The sequence below is a fragment of the Triplophysa dalaica genome, chromosome 10, assembly GCF_015846415.1.
Source record: "Triplophysa dalaica isolate WHDGS20190420 chromosome 10, ASM1584641v1, whole genome shotgun sequence".
Taxonomy (NCBI): domain Eukaryota; kingdom Metazoa; phylum Chordata; class Actinopteri; order Cypriniformes; family Nemacheilidae; genus Triplophysa; species Triplophysa dalaica.
Window position 1 is genome coordinate 10,703,324 of NC_079551.1, and position 19,848 is coordinate 10,723,171.

Below are 19,848 nucleotides of genomic sequence, written 5' to 3' on the forward strand. Positions count from 1 at the left end.
ATTTTCAAAATCTGCATATGAGATAATTTGAGAAATGTCTTTTGTGTCCATTCAATGGAAGTCAATGGGGGTAAATGTTGTTTTGTTCCCAACATTCTTCAAAATATCTTCTTTCGTGTTCTGTAAATGAACATTGTTATTGTTAATCATACATCTTGCTAAAAGATCTTATTTAGTGTGAAACTCATCTAAACTCAGTTGTGTACTGCACTTGCTTCTACATCAACAACACTACCGATGACAAGAAGGACTGTTGTGTTATGTAAGCAGTATTGAGAGGGTTTTGGACAGTTGTGTGTTGAGGGCACGACCTAGGTTGTATTGGATAAAAGCTTCTGCCAAATGAATAAATGTAAATGGCTGTTACATGAGACGCAGAGTCTCGGCTGAGGCTGATGGGATTAGATGCACTTGATTGAGTCTCATGCCTTTGCTTGAATTATTTTCGATTCATTCAACTAAAAATGACACCTTTGAGGTTCAGGAGGACAATTACAATCACAACTTGTGTGTGTCCAAATATTACCCACCTGACATCTTTGTAGTGATTGGCAGAAAAACATGTGTCCAGTTCATTGATAAGTCAATTCGCAAGCGGATAGAGTTGTGTTTTTGTATAATAATACTTTTTTTCAAATGCTGGTCAAGTGCACACTGATATGTTATATAATCTAAATTTTATATATTGTACCTTTCCTTCTGAAACCTTGTATCCGTATATTTTGCGATTTTTTTTTGTCATAAACCATTATTATTGGTCACCGTTTATGTTTGTCATTGGGTTTTGCAAAATATCTAACCAATTAAGAGTGCTTGTCCACTTAGACAACGCAGTATTTATTCATTTAAAAATAAATCTTTTTTTTCCAACTGGGAAGTTGGACATCCAAGGTTTTGAAAGGACAGTCACAATATATTTCTATAACAATATAATATTTATAACCACATTTAATTAACCACACAAACAATATTTTGCATTTATTCCTACTTTGCTCCTTTTCCAAGATTCCACATCAGCTTTAGAAAAAATATTTCATAATATTGTGCAGAATTATGCAAAAAATAGGGTTAAAAATAACAACATATTATGCAAAATATCACCAATAAGAAAATTAAAGGCAGCTGTTACAAAAAATACATTGGATGCTGGTAAAAAGATTAGCCATAAATCAGGCTCAGTTTGCGGAGGTATTTTTTTAACATGTACAATACAAATATAGACTACTTATATGTCTATAAAAACACACGATACACAATGATAAACACACAATCAAACAAACCTTACCCAATCCTCAAAAGTGAACTCATCTCAGCCTCGTCGCAATTTTTTTTTGTTGAGGAACATAGGGGCCCCTCTCCACTTTTTAAGGCATGTTTTCTAGGCCTATGAAAATATGTTTTCATTCCCCTGAAGTGGGAAAGATCCTGCCGGCCCCTCTCCCGGCAGCAGGCGGTTTTGATGTGGAGGTCTCGTGTTGGGTTTCAGCACCAGCTAAACATATGATCTCCATTACGGGCTCAAGAAGGGATGATGGTTGCTGACCGGTGATGCTGGACAGATAGAGTCAGGGCGAGGGCGTTAATACACACCACGTTGACATCCGCTACCACACTGGGAGTTAAAGCGAACATCTAAATCTAACATCAAATGCATTGTACGTTCACTGAATATATGCGGTTTTATCTACGAGCGTGAGAAATCTGACGGGGTCTTGTACAAGCGAGATGCGTGCCGTTACAGGTCATTGAAATCTCACATCAGATTTCAGGATGAATCCCGGCATACGAATGAGAACGAAAAAGTCTTTCTACGAGAAAAGTGACAGAATTATTCATGAGTTACTCTACTATTTTAACTATTCAAATCGTTGTCTCTAAACAGCATTACACATGACACGGCTCAGGTATTGGGACATCTATCCAGATGAACTTTGATTTATAAGGTATTAACAATGCATCTTATGCAACAAGTCCGCCGAAAAAAGTGATCCGACCACTTGTGTACGTATGTGACGCGAGTCTTGAGCCAGATCTAGCTAGTTCCCCTGTAGTCATGATGGACTGATTCGTGCGAGTCAAATATATGTTGTGTATATTCAAACCAAACATTTTTACGCTTATTACATAGTAATTAACATGTAATAACACACAACATATTCATCATTTAACAAAACATTACAGTTCATCATCATTTCGGTTGATTATGCATATTATTTCCAAATAATATAAACAGGTTTCCAATATTCACTTGACAGTGAATGCCTATTTGTTTTGGCCAAGCTGTAGTATCTATTGTTCCTCCTCCATTTGTGATCCGAGATATTTAGATCTCACATTTCCATAATACGATGGGACAGAAACATTCACATTCATTGTGTCTTTATCCTAAGTCCGTTCTCTCCGTAAAATCGCGACGGCACATTATTTTATAACGCCGCCTTATCAGCTCCGGGGTTTAGTTATTTACTTTAAAATGGACTAATTTCTTATTCTAGCAGAGGGAGGGACGGCCGCTGACTTGAACAGCTGCTTCATGACCCAAAAAACTGTCAGTCTTTCCCTGGAATAAATTGTGGAACGTTCCACTTTACCGTATAGGGGGGACCTGCTCCGTGCGAGAGAAAACCCGGTGTTTATAAAAGCCATGTTTCGCTTTGTGCCACAAATACGCGCGAATCACACATATAAATACATATTGGTTCGATTGAAACGTCTTTTTAGGCGATGTTCGTCCGATTAAAAGTTTAGGTCCGATTAGGCGCACCTCCGCTGTTTCTCGCTCCGATTCGGGTAGGCTCATAGTAGAATCAATTCACAGCGAGGGGAGCTTGAAACCGTCTTCTCATGCCTGCGCGCCGAGTTCGGTGAGCGGCGTGTTGGGTATCTCAGAGCTGAACTCTGGGTGTAAGATGTATGATAAGCTGTCCATCTTCTCACTCTGTCGTATGTGTACTGTAGCACGCTGGAAATATATCACTTGACGTTTAAACGTTTCGTCAATGAACGTGCGTTTGTCACGCAACAGACGTTGCGCGCACTCGCTGCGCTACGGGAACCGACGCGTTCTTGCGTTCTTTGTTTGTTAAGTCGCAACGTAAAGTTTTCCTTCGTCCGCGTGGGTTGGTGCCCTAACCATTATATTCCTCTCAGACTGACTGATGTTTGACTATAAACGTTAGCGTAACTAGTCCGCTTTAAGTCAACATAGGTCAGATACGCTTTATTAGTTTGATTGACAGGCGTCAAGTAGTACTCACGCAACGCCTTTGTGACGTCACGGCTCGTTAAACTCATGAATAATGTATATTATGCATATTTATCAAACTCAATGGATGAGGCTGGACGTGTAGTTGGGATTTTAGTAGATTGTTATATTTGAAACTCACCAGATGCACACACGTGTGAAAATGACAAACGCTGGTATATGTGTTCATATAGTTATACAATTTATGCAGTTTCAAAAATATTTTGTAGAAAAAATGATAGAAAGAGCACTATTGCACACAATTCTCACGTATAGATTTATTTTCACTTCTTTTTCTTGTTTTTTGTTATGGCAACCTATGTATGTAATCACCTTATTAGGGCACGACAAAGAACGACATGTATTTTTAGCAAATCTGTGCATTTTTTGGGTATCCCACAAATTTGTGAAGCATTTTCGGAAAGCACCTACTTATGCATACATGAAATGATTATGGAAACTAGCCGATATGGGATTCATATCTCTTTTCTCACAAACCTTTCTCTCTCTTTCGTCACTCTGTACATTTCTACAGGGTCCTGTGTGGCAATGGTTTTGGCTCTTCAATGCACTGCAGGCTGACTTTACCAGGAGGCTGGGACTGATAAGGCGGTGGTATAGGGTTAAAACGGTGCTGTAGCCCACAGACGGTCTCCACACCTCGGCAGCAATAAGGATACTACACAAACCCAGCCTCACTGCACCCCCTATGGTAGGACGATTGAAGTGTAATGCACAACTTTGAACTGTGACACGCAACAAGATTGAGTTGTTTGTCACACTGTACTTGGTATAAGGCACTTCATACTTGCGTCACCTGCAATTTAGTGATAATGATCTATTTACAATTATGCATTCAGCAGACGCTTCTATCCAAAGCAACTTGCGTTGCATTATCCTATACATTTGTTTCTAAGTATGTGCAATCCCCATAGGATCGAACCCACAACCTTGGCGTCGTTCGCGCCACTGAGCTACAGGAAAGCCAAGTATTCAATGATATTCTTGTGAGCCAAAAAATAGGAAAAATGTTTGACAAATTACTGCTGGACATCATTTGTCAAGTTTTATTTTAAGTAGTTCACCCCCAAAACAGAAAAGGGGTCCTGTTGGAAGACAGAAGAAACCGTTTCATAGTATCCATGGTTGCAACAACAGGAAGATTATTTTGTTCTTTCGGGATCTTGACACTACATCATCGGTTCCCTATGAACATTGTGGTATGAATAAAATCTGTAAATAATCTTCTCCAGAACAGACAAAATAAAAGCGTCGCAACATTCCCCCACTGTATTGATTTATTCTCAAAAGATACCCAGATGAGGTGAGCCGCTGTTATTCATAATAGGTTTGCAATGCACTCTGGGATAGCGCTCGGTCCGTACGTATGGGGGACAAACAGAGCGGAACAGTGCGTTCTCATTCACCTGGAGTTCATGTAGGGTTGTTATTGGCTTTGTGCGTTAGCATTGAGTCAGATGCTTCAGGAACTGACCATGTGAGTCATATGCAAACAACTCTATCTTTAGTTGGGTTTCTTTAGTCCCCCAGCAAGACTATTGTGTGGCATCAGAGCACCGCTGACTGTGTTAATGTTTGCACGGCGGCACAATGCTCTCTATCTGATATCCTCATCTGCCTATCAGGTTAATACTAAACTGAGATGGACCAGAATATGAAGCACACAATTGAGGAAAAAATGAGGTCCATAAGAAAACGGACTATTAAGGAAACTGATCCACCTTTCCATGTTTCATTATTGCTAAATGATGTATAGTTAATAAAGAGCACAGACCTTTCTAGGTGGGAAATGCTTTATCACAGTTGATGGGCAACTGGAGAGTAGTATGAGCTTTCAATATTTCTGTTGGAAGCTATTTTTGTGGAACAATCTGCTGGACCTCTCACCTAAAACGTGCCACTGACCTTCACAGGTTCACACCTGCTTCACAGCACAGGTGGTTTGTTTGGTAAATACCTGTGAACGTCTTGAGATGCATCACCTTCATTAAACTGTTGGATGTCAGAATGTACTGAGGCTGAGATTATGATATTATTTAAACAAAAATGTGTTAAAAACAAATAAAGGTGAGGTTAATTTTGCAGTATATAACCAATAGTTCATTTAAACACAACTCACAAAGTCGCAGTCAGAGCTATATGCACGTGCGCCATCTGGTGACAATACTGTGAATGTACACTTGTGCGCTATCCAACATATCAACTTCTTAAAATGTTTTGACAAACCCAAAATGTCTTATTTGTTGTTTAATATGGGTTGAATACATAAGTGGTTATTTGAAAAAAAAAAACTATGTGTATACTTTAATCAAAAGAACTGAAACGTCCCATTTGCATCAGTTGGAGATTTATTTTGCAGTAATTGTTGGGTTCCTGTCGCCCCCGTGTGGTGGTCGATAAATCATTTATAGAGGGATGCATTTTTAACACAGATCCATAGCCTAACAGCATGCATATTCATGTATTAACATTCTTTGAAATTATGCATTCTTTGTTACATTGAAAAATGCATTGACCCAATAATTGATGGAGAGTCATAATGATAGGTTTCAATTTTACTTGACTAGGGATGTAACAATATCAAATCTCACTCTTCATTAATACCTTGGTATAAAGTCCATGGTATGTATTTATGCAATATTTAAAATGACAAATGATGACTTCGAAAAGTGCCATAAGCATCCTCTTTTCTTTATCCTCAAATCATAACTTAGAGTTAAGAGTTATAGTATGAGCTGGGTCAAATGACCTAAAAATCCCTTATATAAAATAAAAGAATTGCACCATCTATGATTTTTTCAAACATTCTCTATCTTAGTGCCGGAAGACCAATCGTTTCATACAGTCATGTGACCACGATAATATTGAGACCATCTTGCTATTGCGATAACACAATGTCGATAATATTGTTACATCCCTATACTTGACAATTTAATAAAGTGTCAATCAACATTTAGTTTTGAAAAACAGTTGTAGTAAACCCGATATTGTGTTTTGTTTTGTTTTGTTTAACACGTGTCCCTGCCTGTAAAAACCCAGCTAAAGTCATTTTTTATGATTAATCTTTTTCTTCATAAATTAATCCTATATAATGTAAAGACCATTCTTTGAAAATAAAATATTGTCAAAGACTGAAGTCAAAGTGAAATTAAAGGAATAGTTTACCTTAAAAATGAAAATTCTGTCATCATTTACTCACACTTTTTTCATTTCAAACCTGTCTGAATTTCTTTCTTCTGCAGAACACAAAAGAAGATATTTTGAAAAACGTTGGTAACACAATACCGTTGGTCCCCATTGACTTCGGTTACAACAAAAGTCAATGGGGACCAACGGTTTTTGGATACAAATGGTTTTCAAAATGTAACATCTAACATTATCTTCTCTTGTTTTTTTAGAAGAAAGAAACTCACACAGGTTTAAAATGATGTAATGATGACAGAATTTTCATTTTGAAGGTGAATTGTTCTTTTAATGCTTGAGTTCAAACTTGATGATGCTCCTTAGAATCAGATTATGCCTGGTTTTCACAGACAGGGTGAAATATTTTCGTTTTTTAAATAAAATTATTTTTAAACATTGACCACCCAACAGTTACAACACCTATTGAATTATCTTCTTGCACAAGAACTATACCCACACCAGATGAAATACATGAAAACACTTTATTCGTCGGATATTATGGATTATCTCATGGGAAACTGTTCAAAAGAGAAAAACAAATATTGATACGTATTTCATACAGTGATGACGTTGCTTAGAACCAGTAGATATTAAATGGCTTATTAAGGTATCTTGCCTCTGGCTTCTTAATAATTTACAGTCATAATAACAATGCCTTACCAAACACTTAGCAAAAACACAAAGATCAGAAGCCTACAGCAGTTCGCTTTCAAAAAGAGATTGGACAATATATTTAATGTCTCATAGCGTACTAGCATGCAATGTGGCTGGACTTAAAAGTGGAAAATAGCTGCACAAGACAAACGGTGCTAAAGCTCCTCGAGTCTACAGTCTGGTTACAAAAGATATATTTGTCAAAACCGGGTGCTTGGTAGACAGAAACCAACCCATTTTAAACCCCATCCCAACACCTTTCCCTTTGGGATGAAACAATATCTGTAATAGGATAATAAAAGCAAGGGTAGAATACAACAATTCACATTCGATCAGAACAGCAACTCTATTGTCCATCTATGTTTCTGAAAGTGGGGATAAGTTTCTAAGTATCAGAATCGATAGGCTATTTAAGCGGCCCGTAAAACACAGCAGTCGAGATATGATGTGTTACTGTACGCTTTGAATAAATACAGAAATAAATAAATATACATCATGCTTTCTAGATATGCATGTGGATAGTTTAGTTTCATTTTAGTTTATGCATATTAAAATCTCCCTGCATTTCTGTGTGCATACAATGTTTTTAGTTTGAACTCTACAATTTAACTAACTATTAGCATTTAGTATTATGTTAAAAGTAACGCGTTTTGTTTTGTTAGCGTATCAGTTCAAAGCACGCAGCCATCCATGTAAACGCTTTGTTAAATGTCATCTCGAGCATCTTTTGCTAATTGGTTGCGTTTGATATCTCTATTGCTCCGTTCAAAGTGAAAATCTAAGTGTGCGCAAAAAAGTTGAACTGTTCCTGACAGATCGCCATCAAAGCTTGATATCAAAGGAGGAGGGGCACTGTGAAAACGCTCACGGCTTATTTCAGTTGTAGTCTGTGTGTGTTCTGTGTAATTGAAATATTTGGATGAGCTGCCAGAACTTGACAAATACTCCAATACTCTACTTTCGAGGTTTTTATAAGCATCTTTATCTACCGTCCGAGCCCCCAGTGCGTTTATTCCAATATTCAATGAGAACATATAACAACAGCGATATGAAAATTGCTGTGAAGTTGTTCATGAGCTCAAACGTTGCTAGTGTTTTTAATGTATACATTATAGCTGACAATGCATAAGTTAGTACATTATGTAAACAAGCACCTAATACTACGATTCCATGAGGTTCCCGGATTCAGTGATTAGACTAGGATTTAGACAGGACGTATTTGAAACCCATATAATAAATGACATCATGCAATTTTTTCTTTAGAAAAATGATGTGGCTTCCCTTTAAATTGGAGACAAGTAGCTCAGAAGCACGTGTTTAACCCTAGTTGTCGAAAGTACTTCCTTGGTCCTTTTAAAGCGATGTTTTGCTGAGGTCCACCTTGACTGGAAGTGGACCCGCCTCTTTGCTCTCCTCCGATTGGCTGATGGTCATGGCAATCACAGGCGTCAGGTGGTATGGGTTGATCTTCTGGGTGTCATCCAAGAACTCCTTATCTCCATTGATGCTTAGCTGTAAAAACAGCATCTCAGCTAAATATTCAACAACGCACATTGGCAACAGAATGCCATTTAATCCTTTGTGATGTCATTTGCCTAAATAACTTTTCAACATAAAAAATCTTTCTGTTTGCCATTCAAATAATAAAAAATAAAAAAATTATCTTTCTGAGAAAGCACTGTATGTGTAAAATAGGGTTTTATTTATTTGACACAAGACAGGTGCAGGGTTTAAATACCCATAATGTAAAATAACATATATTTATATGGCCATATAAAGTGAAAGAAATGCTTTAATGCTGTGTAACACATTGTCTGGTTTGTATCTGTGTGTCTGGCGCATTAGCGTGTACCTGATTCTTGACGTGTTGCTCAGGTGCTGTGACTAGACTGGCACAGCTCAGCCACAGCATCACCATGATAGACAGAAAAAGACAGGCTGCTAATATCCAGCGTGGCAGCCCTGAGCGCCTGTCAAACAGACACGATGATAAGTTCAACGCTAATTTAAAAAAGCACACTTTAAAATGCAGAAATGTATTTTTTACATATGATATTTAATATGCTTCATAATGTTGTATAAGCAATATGATATTGTTAGAGAACATTCTTAGTGAAGTTTTCCAAATGTTTTGGTACGACTCATATTAAGGCTGTATTTGTTAGCATTTGTAAAAAAAATCTGTATTTATTAAAGCTCCAATGTATGAAATTTAGCGGCGTCTTACTGTGAGGTTGTGAATTGCAACCAACAGCGCACTCAACCCCTCCATTTCGAAGCACTAAGGTGGCTGACACATGACTAAAATGTTGTCATGTTTTTACTTTTTTGCTGAAGGAAAAAAGTAGAGCAGTTCTCTGTAGAGCAGTTTGTCTGTTAAGAGCTACTGTAGAAACAACATGGCGGATTCCATTTAAGGGGCCCGCGGTGTGTGTAGATAGTAGATAGATAATTTTAGGACAAACAATACATCAATTGAAAGAACAGAGTCTCAGCTTTCAAACAAAATAAACTGTATTCTTCTATCTTTATTTCTTCTTTTTTTATCACCCCTGAGATGTGGGTAGGTTTCTTCAAAAATGCATCACTTTGATTAAACAACTGAGATAATAAAAATGTTTTGGTCAAAGACTCCACCCAGATTACACTCAGAACAATCATTAAAAAGAGATCAAACATGTACGTTCAAGGTTCAGAGCTTCTGTCCTTTTTCCAAAGGTGTGTAACAGCATCACCTGCAGTATAACAGTACAAACACCGACTGCCGTAATAACTCGTCTTTGGCGGGGAACATTTTTTTAAATGACAAGATAACTAGTCAATGGCGGGGAAATAGTAAATGCAAGTAAAATTCTTAAAGTTAGTTCATGATGCATTGATTATAGTTAACAGATACAACTTTTGAAACTTTTGGAAAATTGTGTAAGTAATTGCTAAAAAACTAACATGAACAAAAATGAAAACAGTTGTAAGATGGTTTATTGATTTTAGCTATTGAATTAACTAATGTTAACAAATACAACCTGTAACGAGCAAGGCGGGACGAGGCCTCGCATCCTTCCCTTATGGCTCTCGTCCCGCCTTGCTCGCTACACAACTATACAATGTTTTGAAAACAAAGTACGGCAACATAACCTAACTGCAACCAAAATGCAACATTGTTAAATGTCCCAGCCGGATATGTATTGCTTTTGTTCACCTTATTTATAGATTTTAATTTCCGCATGACTTTCTCGAAAACTTAAATCACGATCAAACCAAAAACAACAACAAAAACACCTGCGTTCATCTCATCTCACCTTGACATGCAGCCCAGGAAGTCATGCTCAGCAGCTGCATCCTCGGCATGTTGGCTGACATGCTTTCCTTTCGCTCCAAGTTTTGCCGCATTCCTCTCCCCGTGCAACCGCCCACCTGCAAGGATGCAGAGACAGCACTCGTGACCATCGATTTCATGACCCTCCAGCTTCACACAAACCGCGGCAGCACAAATAGATGTGTCACGAATAGAAGTCAAAGCTCAAGCTCCGATCTTAAATGAGCTATCTGAGAGAAAACGAAAGAGCTGTCAACAAGCTTCTGGGTTGAAGGTGGATCCTCTTACCAGTATGCGGTCGCTGTGTGTGCGAGTTGACTTGGGGCCAGGGTTTGTCAGCCACGTTGGAGCGTGGGGCTTGTAACTCAGGCAAGGAGTATTCGATCTCTGGTTGGCTCTGGGAGAATCAACAAACACACTGTCAAGGGCAGGAAACGGCATTATGGGATTTACTAAGCGGAAAGGCTTCTGAATGAGATGGCTGGCTTGGCGAGCGCTTTTGTTATGGTTAAGTTTTCAACGCCTGGGTGAGGAAATAAAACTTGTGACATAAAGCTATTGCGATTCTCAGGATAACGAATGGCGCGGTGAAACATGATGACACAGAGAACACGTTTGGAAAACACAAGCTAAAACTAACCGCCGGTGCGGCTCTTGCTTACGTCTGTATCACAGGCAGAAATTGATTCCCGAGAGCGATCGGTTACAGAAGAAATACCTGACACACTCTCCCTTCGTGGAGTCGTTTTGAGATGGGGTGTGAAAATCCTGAATCGCAAAAAAATAACCTGGCAAGCAACAGACATCGACTTCTTATAAAAATGGATGGTGTTGCGGCGCAAAGTCAGCTAGTCGACACAACAAGTGTGGGGGGCAACCTAACCCGAAAATATGCAAACAGGATCAAAAGGACATGACTTAAAATCTATCACATTAGTCTCTGCAAGAACATTTTGTTTATCCTCTCGCCTTATGTGTGAATGAGTGCATGTTTTATTAAAGAATGCATCTTTAGCTTCCCGTGAGATCTTATTAAAGAGGGATCTCTACTCTCTTCCACTGAATTCTTCAGAAACGGACTCAGATCCGTCTTAGAGCAGATCTGTAAGAGGCTCTCTGGGGAGGCTCATGTGAACTTCTGAAATGACCACAGAGAGGTCGGCAGAAGTCATGTCAGTGCTTTAGTAGATGAAAACCAAGGGAGCTGTTCGCGTGTCATGTTATTCTTGTATTCTGAGTTCTATAAGTAATCTATAACTGGAGGCAGTGGGTCTTTATTACCAGGGATTGAATATTAAATGCTGGGAATAGAGATCTCCTGATATATCAGCCAGTGTTGGTTGATAAAGGCAATTTTTACAGACTATCATCTATCGGTGGATAGTTTAAAAACTGACGATGATCAGGGCCGATATATCCAGTCAATCAGAAAAGGACAGGAAAATGCAATGATTTTGCGATCTGTATATAGAAAATGTTAAGAAACATTGCAGTTTGATTATCATTATATAAATTAATAACATTCAGAAAGTTGAGAGATATACATTTAAACTTCAGAATCTGCAGATATCACTCTGAATAATCGGCTATCTGATTTTTTTTACATTTACATTTCCAGGTTGCCTATAGATTTGTTTTGCATATATGTACATTACCGGTCAAAAGTTTAGGACGATTTACTCATTTTTATTGAGAGTTTCCCCACATTTTATAATAATAGTAATAGGGCTGTCAAAGGATTAATCGCGATTTATCGTGTCCAGACTAAAAGTTTAACGTCATATATTTCAGTGTATTGTGAATTTTTATTTTTCGTATTTATAAACGCATACAGTACATGCATATATCTAAGCAAAATATAAAACATAATAAACGTTTAGAAATTGTTTAAATTATTGGTAAATATAAATAAATACATCTAAATATTTCCTAAATATACATGTTTGTTTATGTTTTTGTGTTTATAAATAGAAAATTAATATGCACAGTACACAGACATATATTATATTAACACAAACTTTTATTTTGGATGTGATAATCATGATTAATTGTTAGACAGCCCTAATATCGAACACATCAAAACCATGGAATAACGCAACTGGAATTGTGGGAATTATTTTGTGACTAAAAAGATTCAAAATAGATTAACTCTATGTCCTATTTTTGCATTTGCTTAGAATTTGCCAAATCATATAAAATCATGCGTTATATCATCCATCATCTTTTTTTAACCATATTTAAGGAATTTCCATCTATGCTGGACTTTTTTGGCTCCTATTGATCCATTAGTTAGTCCGAATAATCATTAAAAAAAACATTGAAACATACGGGTTAAAAGATTTTTAAGATCATGAGCAACATTTTTTGTTAAGTGATCCTGAAATGTTGACCGGAGGTGTATATAATATATATATATATATATATGCAAACTGTCTAAAAGCTGAAGGGCTGCAAACTGACATATTCTCATCTAAATGGAACCGCTCAAAAAGAAATAATCAAATGAAAAATATATACATATGAAAAATCGTACTAATCGACCAGCTTGTGGTTTGAGTGCTAGTTGACTATTTAACCATCGTGACCCGTCCTTGATTTGGATGAAAGCATCAACCACATGCACAAACGCAAACATACAACTCACTGTTATGTCCGATCCTAATGTCCAAAGATTAAAGACAGATACGTATCAGCAAACCCAAAAAACAGACACGAGAAGACATGAAGGCGTAGCATGAAATGCAACATGGTATGGACAATTTAGCTCTGCAAAAAAGTTCAACTCTCACAGTTGGTTTAATTGAAAGGGATGCTGTCAAACGTATTGAATCCAGATGTCTTCAAGGGACGAGAATCAAAGGGAGAGAAATGAACATCTGAGGAAGTTAATGTTGACTGGCCACAGACCGATGGAATCTTGCCATTAGTGAAAGCGGGCTGACGTGCATCTGTCACGCATTACTGCAGAACTCGGCAAAGGTGATCAATGCAGCTTACGGGGCTGCCAAGACGACGAAGCCTAGATTGTTGACTTAATAGTAAACAATCGTGTTTTCCTTATTTGGGATTGGCTTTCTTTCTCCGAAGCCCATCTTTTCGCGTGTAGCCGTCGTCTACGCTGAATTTAAACAAGATGGGAGACCTTTTTCCAAACAAAAATTCATCCCCCAATCAGTGGCTAGTCAACGACGGAGTCGTGTTTACCCTTCAGCTCGGAGGAAATAGTCGGATTCCTGTTGATTACCTCTAAGGGACCTACAAAACCCTGGACGGGGAGGACACACATTAGGCACAGACTGTAGTTTAACTGATGTCAAATGTCGGGCTGTTACTGATGTGAAACTGGGCTACAGATCATAGACGTCCCCCAATGTTTGCAACATGTCCCTTCTTCAATATTTGGAAGAGAGTAAATTGTCCCCCCAATTACACGTCTGTCTCAATGTTTTGAATCAGCATTGAATGGTTCCTCTTAGAGAAATCAAGTAATGCAGGTGATATTGAACTTTGAACAAATTCACATCAAAGGGTTGATACTGAAGTGCAAAGTTTTTGTTACAAGTTTTCTTTTTTACAAAATCTTTCATTATTTATTCAAATACGCGTTCCTGTATGACTTTCTTTCTTCTGCAGAACACAAAAGAAGATATTTTAAAGAATGTTGGTAACCAAACAAAGTATGACCCCCATTGACTTTCATTGTAAGGACACATACCACGGACATTTCTCAAAATATCTTCTTTTTTGCCACACATAATAAAGTAATATACAGGTTTGAATGACATGAGGGTAATGACCAAAGTATTTTTGGGTATATGATCCATTATCTCTGGCAATTTACATTAAAACTCACTTATGTCTACAAACCAAAATAAAAGACTTATATAAAACTAAATATAAATGAGTGTTTGTGAACATCGGACATCAATCGAAACACCAATCAAAGGCTGAACAAGCTGTTCGACTTGATTTTTTCAATATGAAACTTTTACGTGTTCGAATTCCTCTCAGACATTCTTAAAAAAAACACATTTCATTACTTCCTCAAGAAAATCAATCAGATTAGAACATAACTCATATTTATAGAGAAACCTTTTAAATCCTGCTAGTACTGCGCCATCAAGTCATGCCAGAACTCAGTTTTTTTTGTGCTTTGCTTTTTATATTAACGTTTTGCAGTGGTCCATGTAACACTAAAAACTGCCTCATCTTTGCCAAAGGCACACCACAGCAGGCCTCCTGAAAAACAATCAGCTTTTTCTTCGTTTAGATGCCTGAGGCAGGAAGCCCATCATTAGTCCTCCACTTCCCCAGGCGTCTCTCTATTTTGTCAAAGTTCTCCACGTGCTTGATTTATAAGTCATCAACAGTAATGTCACAACCAAACATTTGGTTTTCACCCTCTTCCGTACGACCTCTGGCCTGAGTCGATTGATTGAGTCGAACGTGGTCGGTTGACTGCAAGCTAACCGCTAAACACCCGCTAGGCTAGCCACGTGATGGCGGCGGAGGGCTCGTTCACGGCTCTTAAAACAACAATTCATCGTGGCTGCGATAACACTGACAACTTGTGAAGGTTTAATTCTACATTTGGTGCTGCGTCTTTAAACCCCAGAGGGCCAAAGGATCGATGACCTAAAATGAGAAAAATTCTGTCATTGTTTACATGCCCTCATATTGTTCCAAGCTCGTATGACGTTATTTTGTTTGTTTGGTGAAAAGAATTCTGTTGAACACATTTGGGGAAATGTTGGTTTTGTGTCCATACAATGGAAGTCAAAGGGGGTCAACGTTGTTTGGATAGGACCAACATTCTTCCAAATATCTTCTTTTCTGTTCTGCAGAAAACACGTTTGGAATGACATGCGTGAGTAAATAAAATCAGATTTTCCTGTTTTGTGCAAATCTATTAACATAGTCCTTATAAACACAACTGTTTTTTTGTTGTTTTTATGATTGTAGAGGGTTACGAGACAGCACAAAACCTTGCAAAACTTGCATTCCAATGCGAGACCCCCTGAGAAAATACAGTTTCTTCTTATTTGGTATCAGTGGATGGAGATAATCCAGCGTTGCGACCGCAACCGTTTTAAAACGAACCAGATCTTGAAACCGAGAGCATATGAGTCAATTGTGAAGTTTACTATAAAGAAAAGAAAAAGGACAAAACACTACCTGAACACGACAACCTTCCCATCATCAGCCTGCAGATAGAAGGTCCAGGTGGAGGAAATGAAGCTCTGAGCGGAACTGACGATGTCATTGCACCAGCCGGAGAGGGCATCCATTACCGAGATGGGCTTGGGGCGGTTGGTCAGGGCCTTCAGCTATAGATTATATCAAAAGTAATTTGTTGAGAGCTTGAAATGTTAGATAAAAATCAAACACCACAACTAAGGATGGATTAGAGCCTGAGCCAAAGAGTCCCGGAGCGTTTGGATGGCAGGGACCTCCAACTGAGAGGCCCGCAAGTCGCCTGAGAGCAAGAAACGACAAATGTTGTTGTCACCATTGGAGTGTATTAAAGACATGATGTATTCTGTCTTAAAAGTATGGCTTTACTTTGTCACATGTAATACTTTATTTCTTATATTTGCTTTGTGATCTCTTGTCATTTTCACTCGGTCATTTAGCGGACACGGCAAAGTGATTCTCAAATGAAGAACATTTGAACATTTCATTTAACAAAACATTTTAAAGACCTACACTGCCGTTCAAACATTTGTTTTTACTTTCTTTGCACATTTTAGAATAATAGTAAACACAACTGTAACTATAAGATTTATGTTGTAACTAAAAGCATCAACAAGAAATCAAAACTATATTGTGGCATCTTCAAGGCAGCCACCCATCGCCCAGAATTCGCAAAATCGCACTCTTGGCATATTATCAGCCAGTTTAATAGAAGCTTCTTAAACAGTACTGAAGATTTTTTTATCTACGTATTATGGCTGTTTTGTCTTCTTTATTTGATCTAAGTCATTTATTATTATTTTTTAAATTAAGTTACGTTTTTTTAAATATATTGGCAAAATCTTTTTTCTACAAAAGTCATTTTAAATATTTTAACATGCACCTTCGGATGACAAAATGTTAGTGTATACAGATGCTACTTCATGCGACAAATTACCAAAAACAAAATCTGAATTTTAGGAACAATTTTGAGATGTCATAGTTTTGAGATTTTGGGGCGTCAGGGTTTAAACCAAATCCCAGACTGACTTAAATGTTAGAAGTGTCTTAATGGAAAAATAGTGATTGTTTTGTCAAGAGAAGCACAGTGATGTTTAATCTTTTTAAAAATGACTTAAATATCCTAATTAAACTAAGTCTTTGTTTAATATCTAAAATAATCCCTGTCCGGAAAACCGCCTAATAAAGTCAGAATGAATCCGTTTTAAGTCAATTGTGTTTGCTTCAAGGGGGTCCCAAAAAAGCCGGCGCACCAGGGCCTTGGGGGCCATAATCCGTCCTTGAGGAAACAACAACGTGTGAAAAATCTTACCTTTCTCCTTTTGATCTCCGGCTCAGCGGGTTGGCTGGCGCACCCAGTGCTACAGGCCTCCTGCTCCAGCAGTTTGCTGTAGGCCTCCTGGCACGCTGCAAACAAACACACATACACAAATGATACCTGTCGGGCGGTTCCGTCTCTGTCTACCGCTCCCCACGGTCGAGCAGTCATCAATATCAACAAACATCACAGCATCTTACGGCAGAAAGCGAAGAATTGATTTTCAATCAAATAACTTCCTTCTTGCCTAGCAGCTTCTCACAGACAGCGTCGTATTGACCGTTTGCCACTAGCGCACAAAATCATCGCCAGATAAAAATGAGTGCTATCAGGCTGTCTGCACGCTCAATATATGTCCTTGGGCTATGCAGCGCCTCATTCCGAAACATTATTGGTGTCAAATGTTCGTCTCTGCTTCTTTCCAATGTAGTGAATGCGTTTGACAAGCAATTCCCTTTGAAAATATATTTCTCACTTTAAATTGTTACCAGCTCACCGGTTCAATTCAATTTAAGTGGTTCTTACGCTTGTCTGAGGTTCATGGAAACTGTAACAAATGGGCACATTTGATACATTTTTCATTTACTGTCAAACAGCTTTTCTATTGCTACTGAATGAACAGCTAAGGATGTCTCAATACCTTTGTGTTTCTAGCATTATGGGAAATGTAGTTTGGCGCCACATTCCTTATCACTCATAACCACCCACACTACACTTAATTTTAACTTTTGATAATCAATGACATTTTTCTTCCGTCATGATTTATTAGCTATTAAGGTTGATGTCTTACCTCCCTGGCATTCTTCTTTGCTTGTATTGACGCCTGCGTTTCCATTCACAAACTGGCAGATTGAGTACAGACGGCATCCACGGTGACAGGCATTCATGATGGAGTCCTGCACGAACAAGGCAACCTCATAAAAGCTTCATTCACAAGGAATCTCTTTGTATACTTTGTACAGTAATAATTACATACAGTGCGTAACGCAGACTCCAAGAATCAACTTTAATAGATGTTCCCCACGTTTAAAAGATCTTTTATGCGATATACAACCCGGGATGCTGATAATCATTACACAAGACCCGACACGTTTGAGATGTTCTGAATGTCAGTAGTACTGTTATGACTGAGGTGGAAAATCTAATCTGAACAGTTGCAGAGATCACTGGTGCGACCGTAAGCGCATGAACAAATGCTGAGCCAGGTGTGACCTTGCATGCAAAGTAGTAATTGACTGTTCAAGGACAAACAAACAAAGGTCACCTTTCACACGACGTCTTGAGAGTCTGGATCAATGCTGTCATGAATTTAATATATAAATTCTCTCCACGTTCACTTTGAATCAATAGATTGAACTCAATGGACGTCACTATGACTCAAAATGTCAAAATGTTGAAAAATAAAATTGGGGAATGGCTAGAAATGATTTTCGAACAATGTTTGCGTTTCCTATTTTTTGTTTATGACTATTTTATGTCTGAGAGCCTATTTAAAATACAAGTCCTATCAAGTGCATCATTGCATGATCATTTCATACAGTTTAGATTCACTTATAACCCTTTTATCTTAATACACTATCTAAAATTAAGCATTTTAAACATTATCAAAGGCAAACAGCGCCGACAGATGGTTGAACCGACATTAAATAAGTAATTTACTGGTGCATTACTGGGACGTTTAAAGCCATAACAAGGCAACACGCCTTTCTTACACTTTCAGTGACTGGTTCCAATACCCCTCCTGCTGCATCCTCGAATTTATGATAATGAGAATAAAATAAAAGAGATTATGTAAGATCTAGCTGAGTAGCCTACTAAACCAAGATCGAGTGTTAAAAACGTTGAGACTGCAAATAATGGCATAGCCTGCAGTAAAATATAAGATGCGACGCCGTTACTGCTATAACCAGTAGACACGCACCTGCCGAAGTGCATTACGCAAGGTGATGCTACTACGCAAAATAAAAATCTATTGAACTCCCAGATGCTGGAAATACAGAAAACAAGCATTAACGTTACGTAAGCAATCGCAGTTGAACGAATAACGCGCTCGGACATCTTTCCCAGGGTTCGCGGGCCAACATCAAACAAAAGAGATGAGCGTTCAATGGAATTCGTTTTGCGCATTTAGATTTTGCGATGTTTCGATTCGCTTTAAACAAATCTGGTTGACAGATGCGCTCGAGCATAGATCGCCTGACACGAATGAACGGAATGACAATCGTCCGTGTCCACCGTTATAATTCATGCGTCAAAACGCATAATTCTCGGCCTTGTCTTTGTGGACACAAAGTAAGGTTTCCATGCGGTGCCAAGAACTGGGGCACAGAAATCCATGAATCGATTCGGGATGCAGCCAAATAATGCTCCCATCTTTTGCGCAGTGTCGGAGCCTCAGACGCGCAAAGGTTTTGCGTTTAAAACGCACGTTTTCACTTCATCTAACACGATTTCAGTTCTCTTTTCCAAAATGGCTTTATTGATTCCAATCTTCAAATGGCTACAAATACTTAATAAGGAATCTTATTCGATGCATTTATTACTGCAGAAGCATCTGGTACGTGGCACTTACTTTGGCGGGGCTTTTGTTTTTGATGGACATCTGGCATTGTTTTTTGCAGTAATTGATATCGCCCAGTTGGTTGTCAAAGAGATCGGATGATGCCGCCGCCAATGCTACCAGAATAAGAGAAACGAGCGCGGGAACGCCGCGCACCCTGCCGCCGAACTGAAGCATCTCGTAGGATTCGGGTAAACGCAATCTCGGCGTGCACTGGCGCGTCTGCGGGGTTCGGTGCGTCTCGACCTGTCCCTGCTGCTGCCGATGCTGTTTCGGTTCGGGCTCTATCTGCCTCGGCGATCTCGTGCCTTTGATGCGCCGTGTCGTCACTCCTCACATCATCACGCACGCGCTGCTGT

General features: G+C 38.6%; 1 protein-coding gene across 1 annotated transcript; it reads right to left on the bottom strand.

Annotated features, from left to right (window-relative positions):
- Positions 1-6,911: 6,911 nt before the first annotated feature.
- Positions 6,912-19,820, bottom strand: tmem59l (transmembrane protein 59-like). The gene is made up of 8 exons (XM_056758585.1): positions 19,502-19,820; positions 17,720-17,825; positions 16,924-17,018; positions 15,596-15,745; positions 10,707-10,818; positions 10,402-10,516; positions 8,955-9,072; positions 6,912-8,614 (listed from the first exon to the last, which is right to left on the bottom strand). The coding sequence occupies exons 1-8, from the start codon at positions 19,664-19,666 to the stop codon at positions 8,456-8,458; spliced, it is 1,020 nt and encodes a 339-aa protein (XP_056614563.1). The 5' UTR covers positions 19,667-19,820; the 3' UTR covers positions 6,912-8,455.
- Between the last annotated feature and the right edge of the window lie 28 nt (positions 19,821-19,848).

Excerpts from the sequence above, each read along its gene's own strand:
- tmem59l (XM_056758585.1), bottom strand. The coding sequence starts at position 19,666 with ATGCTTCAGTTCGGCGGCAGGGTGCGCGGCGTTCCCGCGCTCGTTTCT. Across the intron at positions 10,819-15,595 it reads ATGGGAAGGTTGTCGTGTTC|CAGAGCCAACCAGAGATCGA; the intron begins AGGTAGTGTTTT and ends TGTTGATTCTCC. Across the intron at positions 8,615-8,954 it reads AGCAACACGTCAAGAATCAG|CTAAGCATCAATGGAGATAA; the intron begins GTACACGCTAAT and ends CTGTTTTTACAG.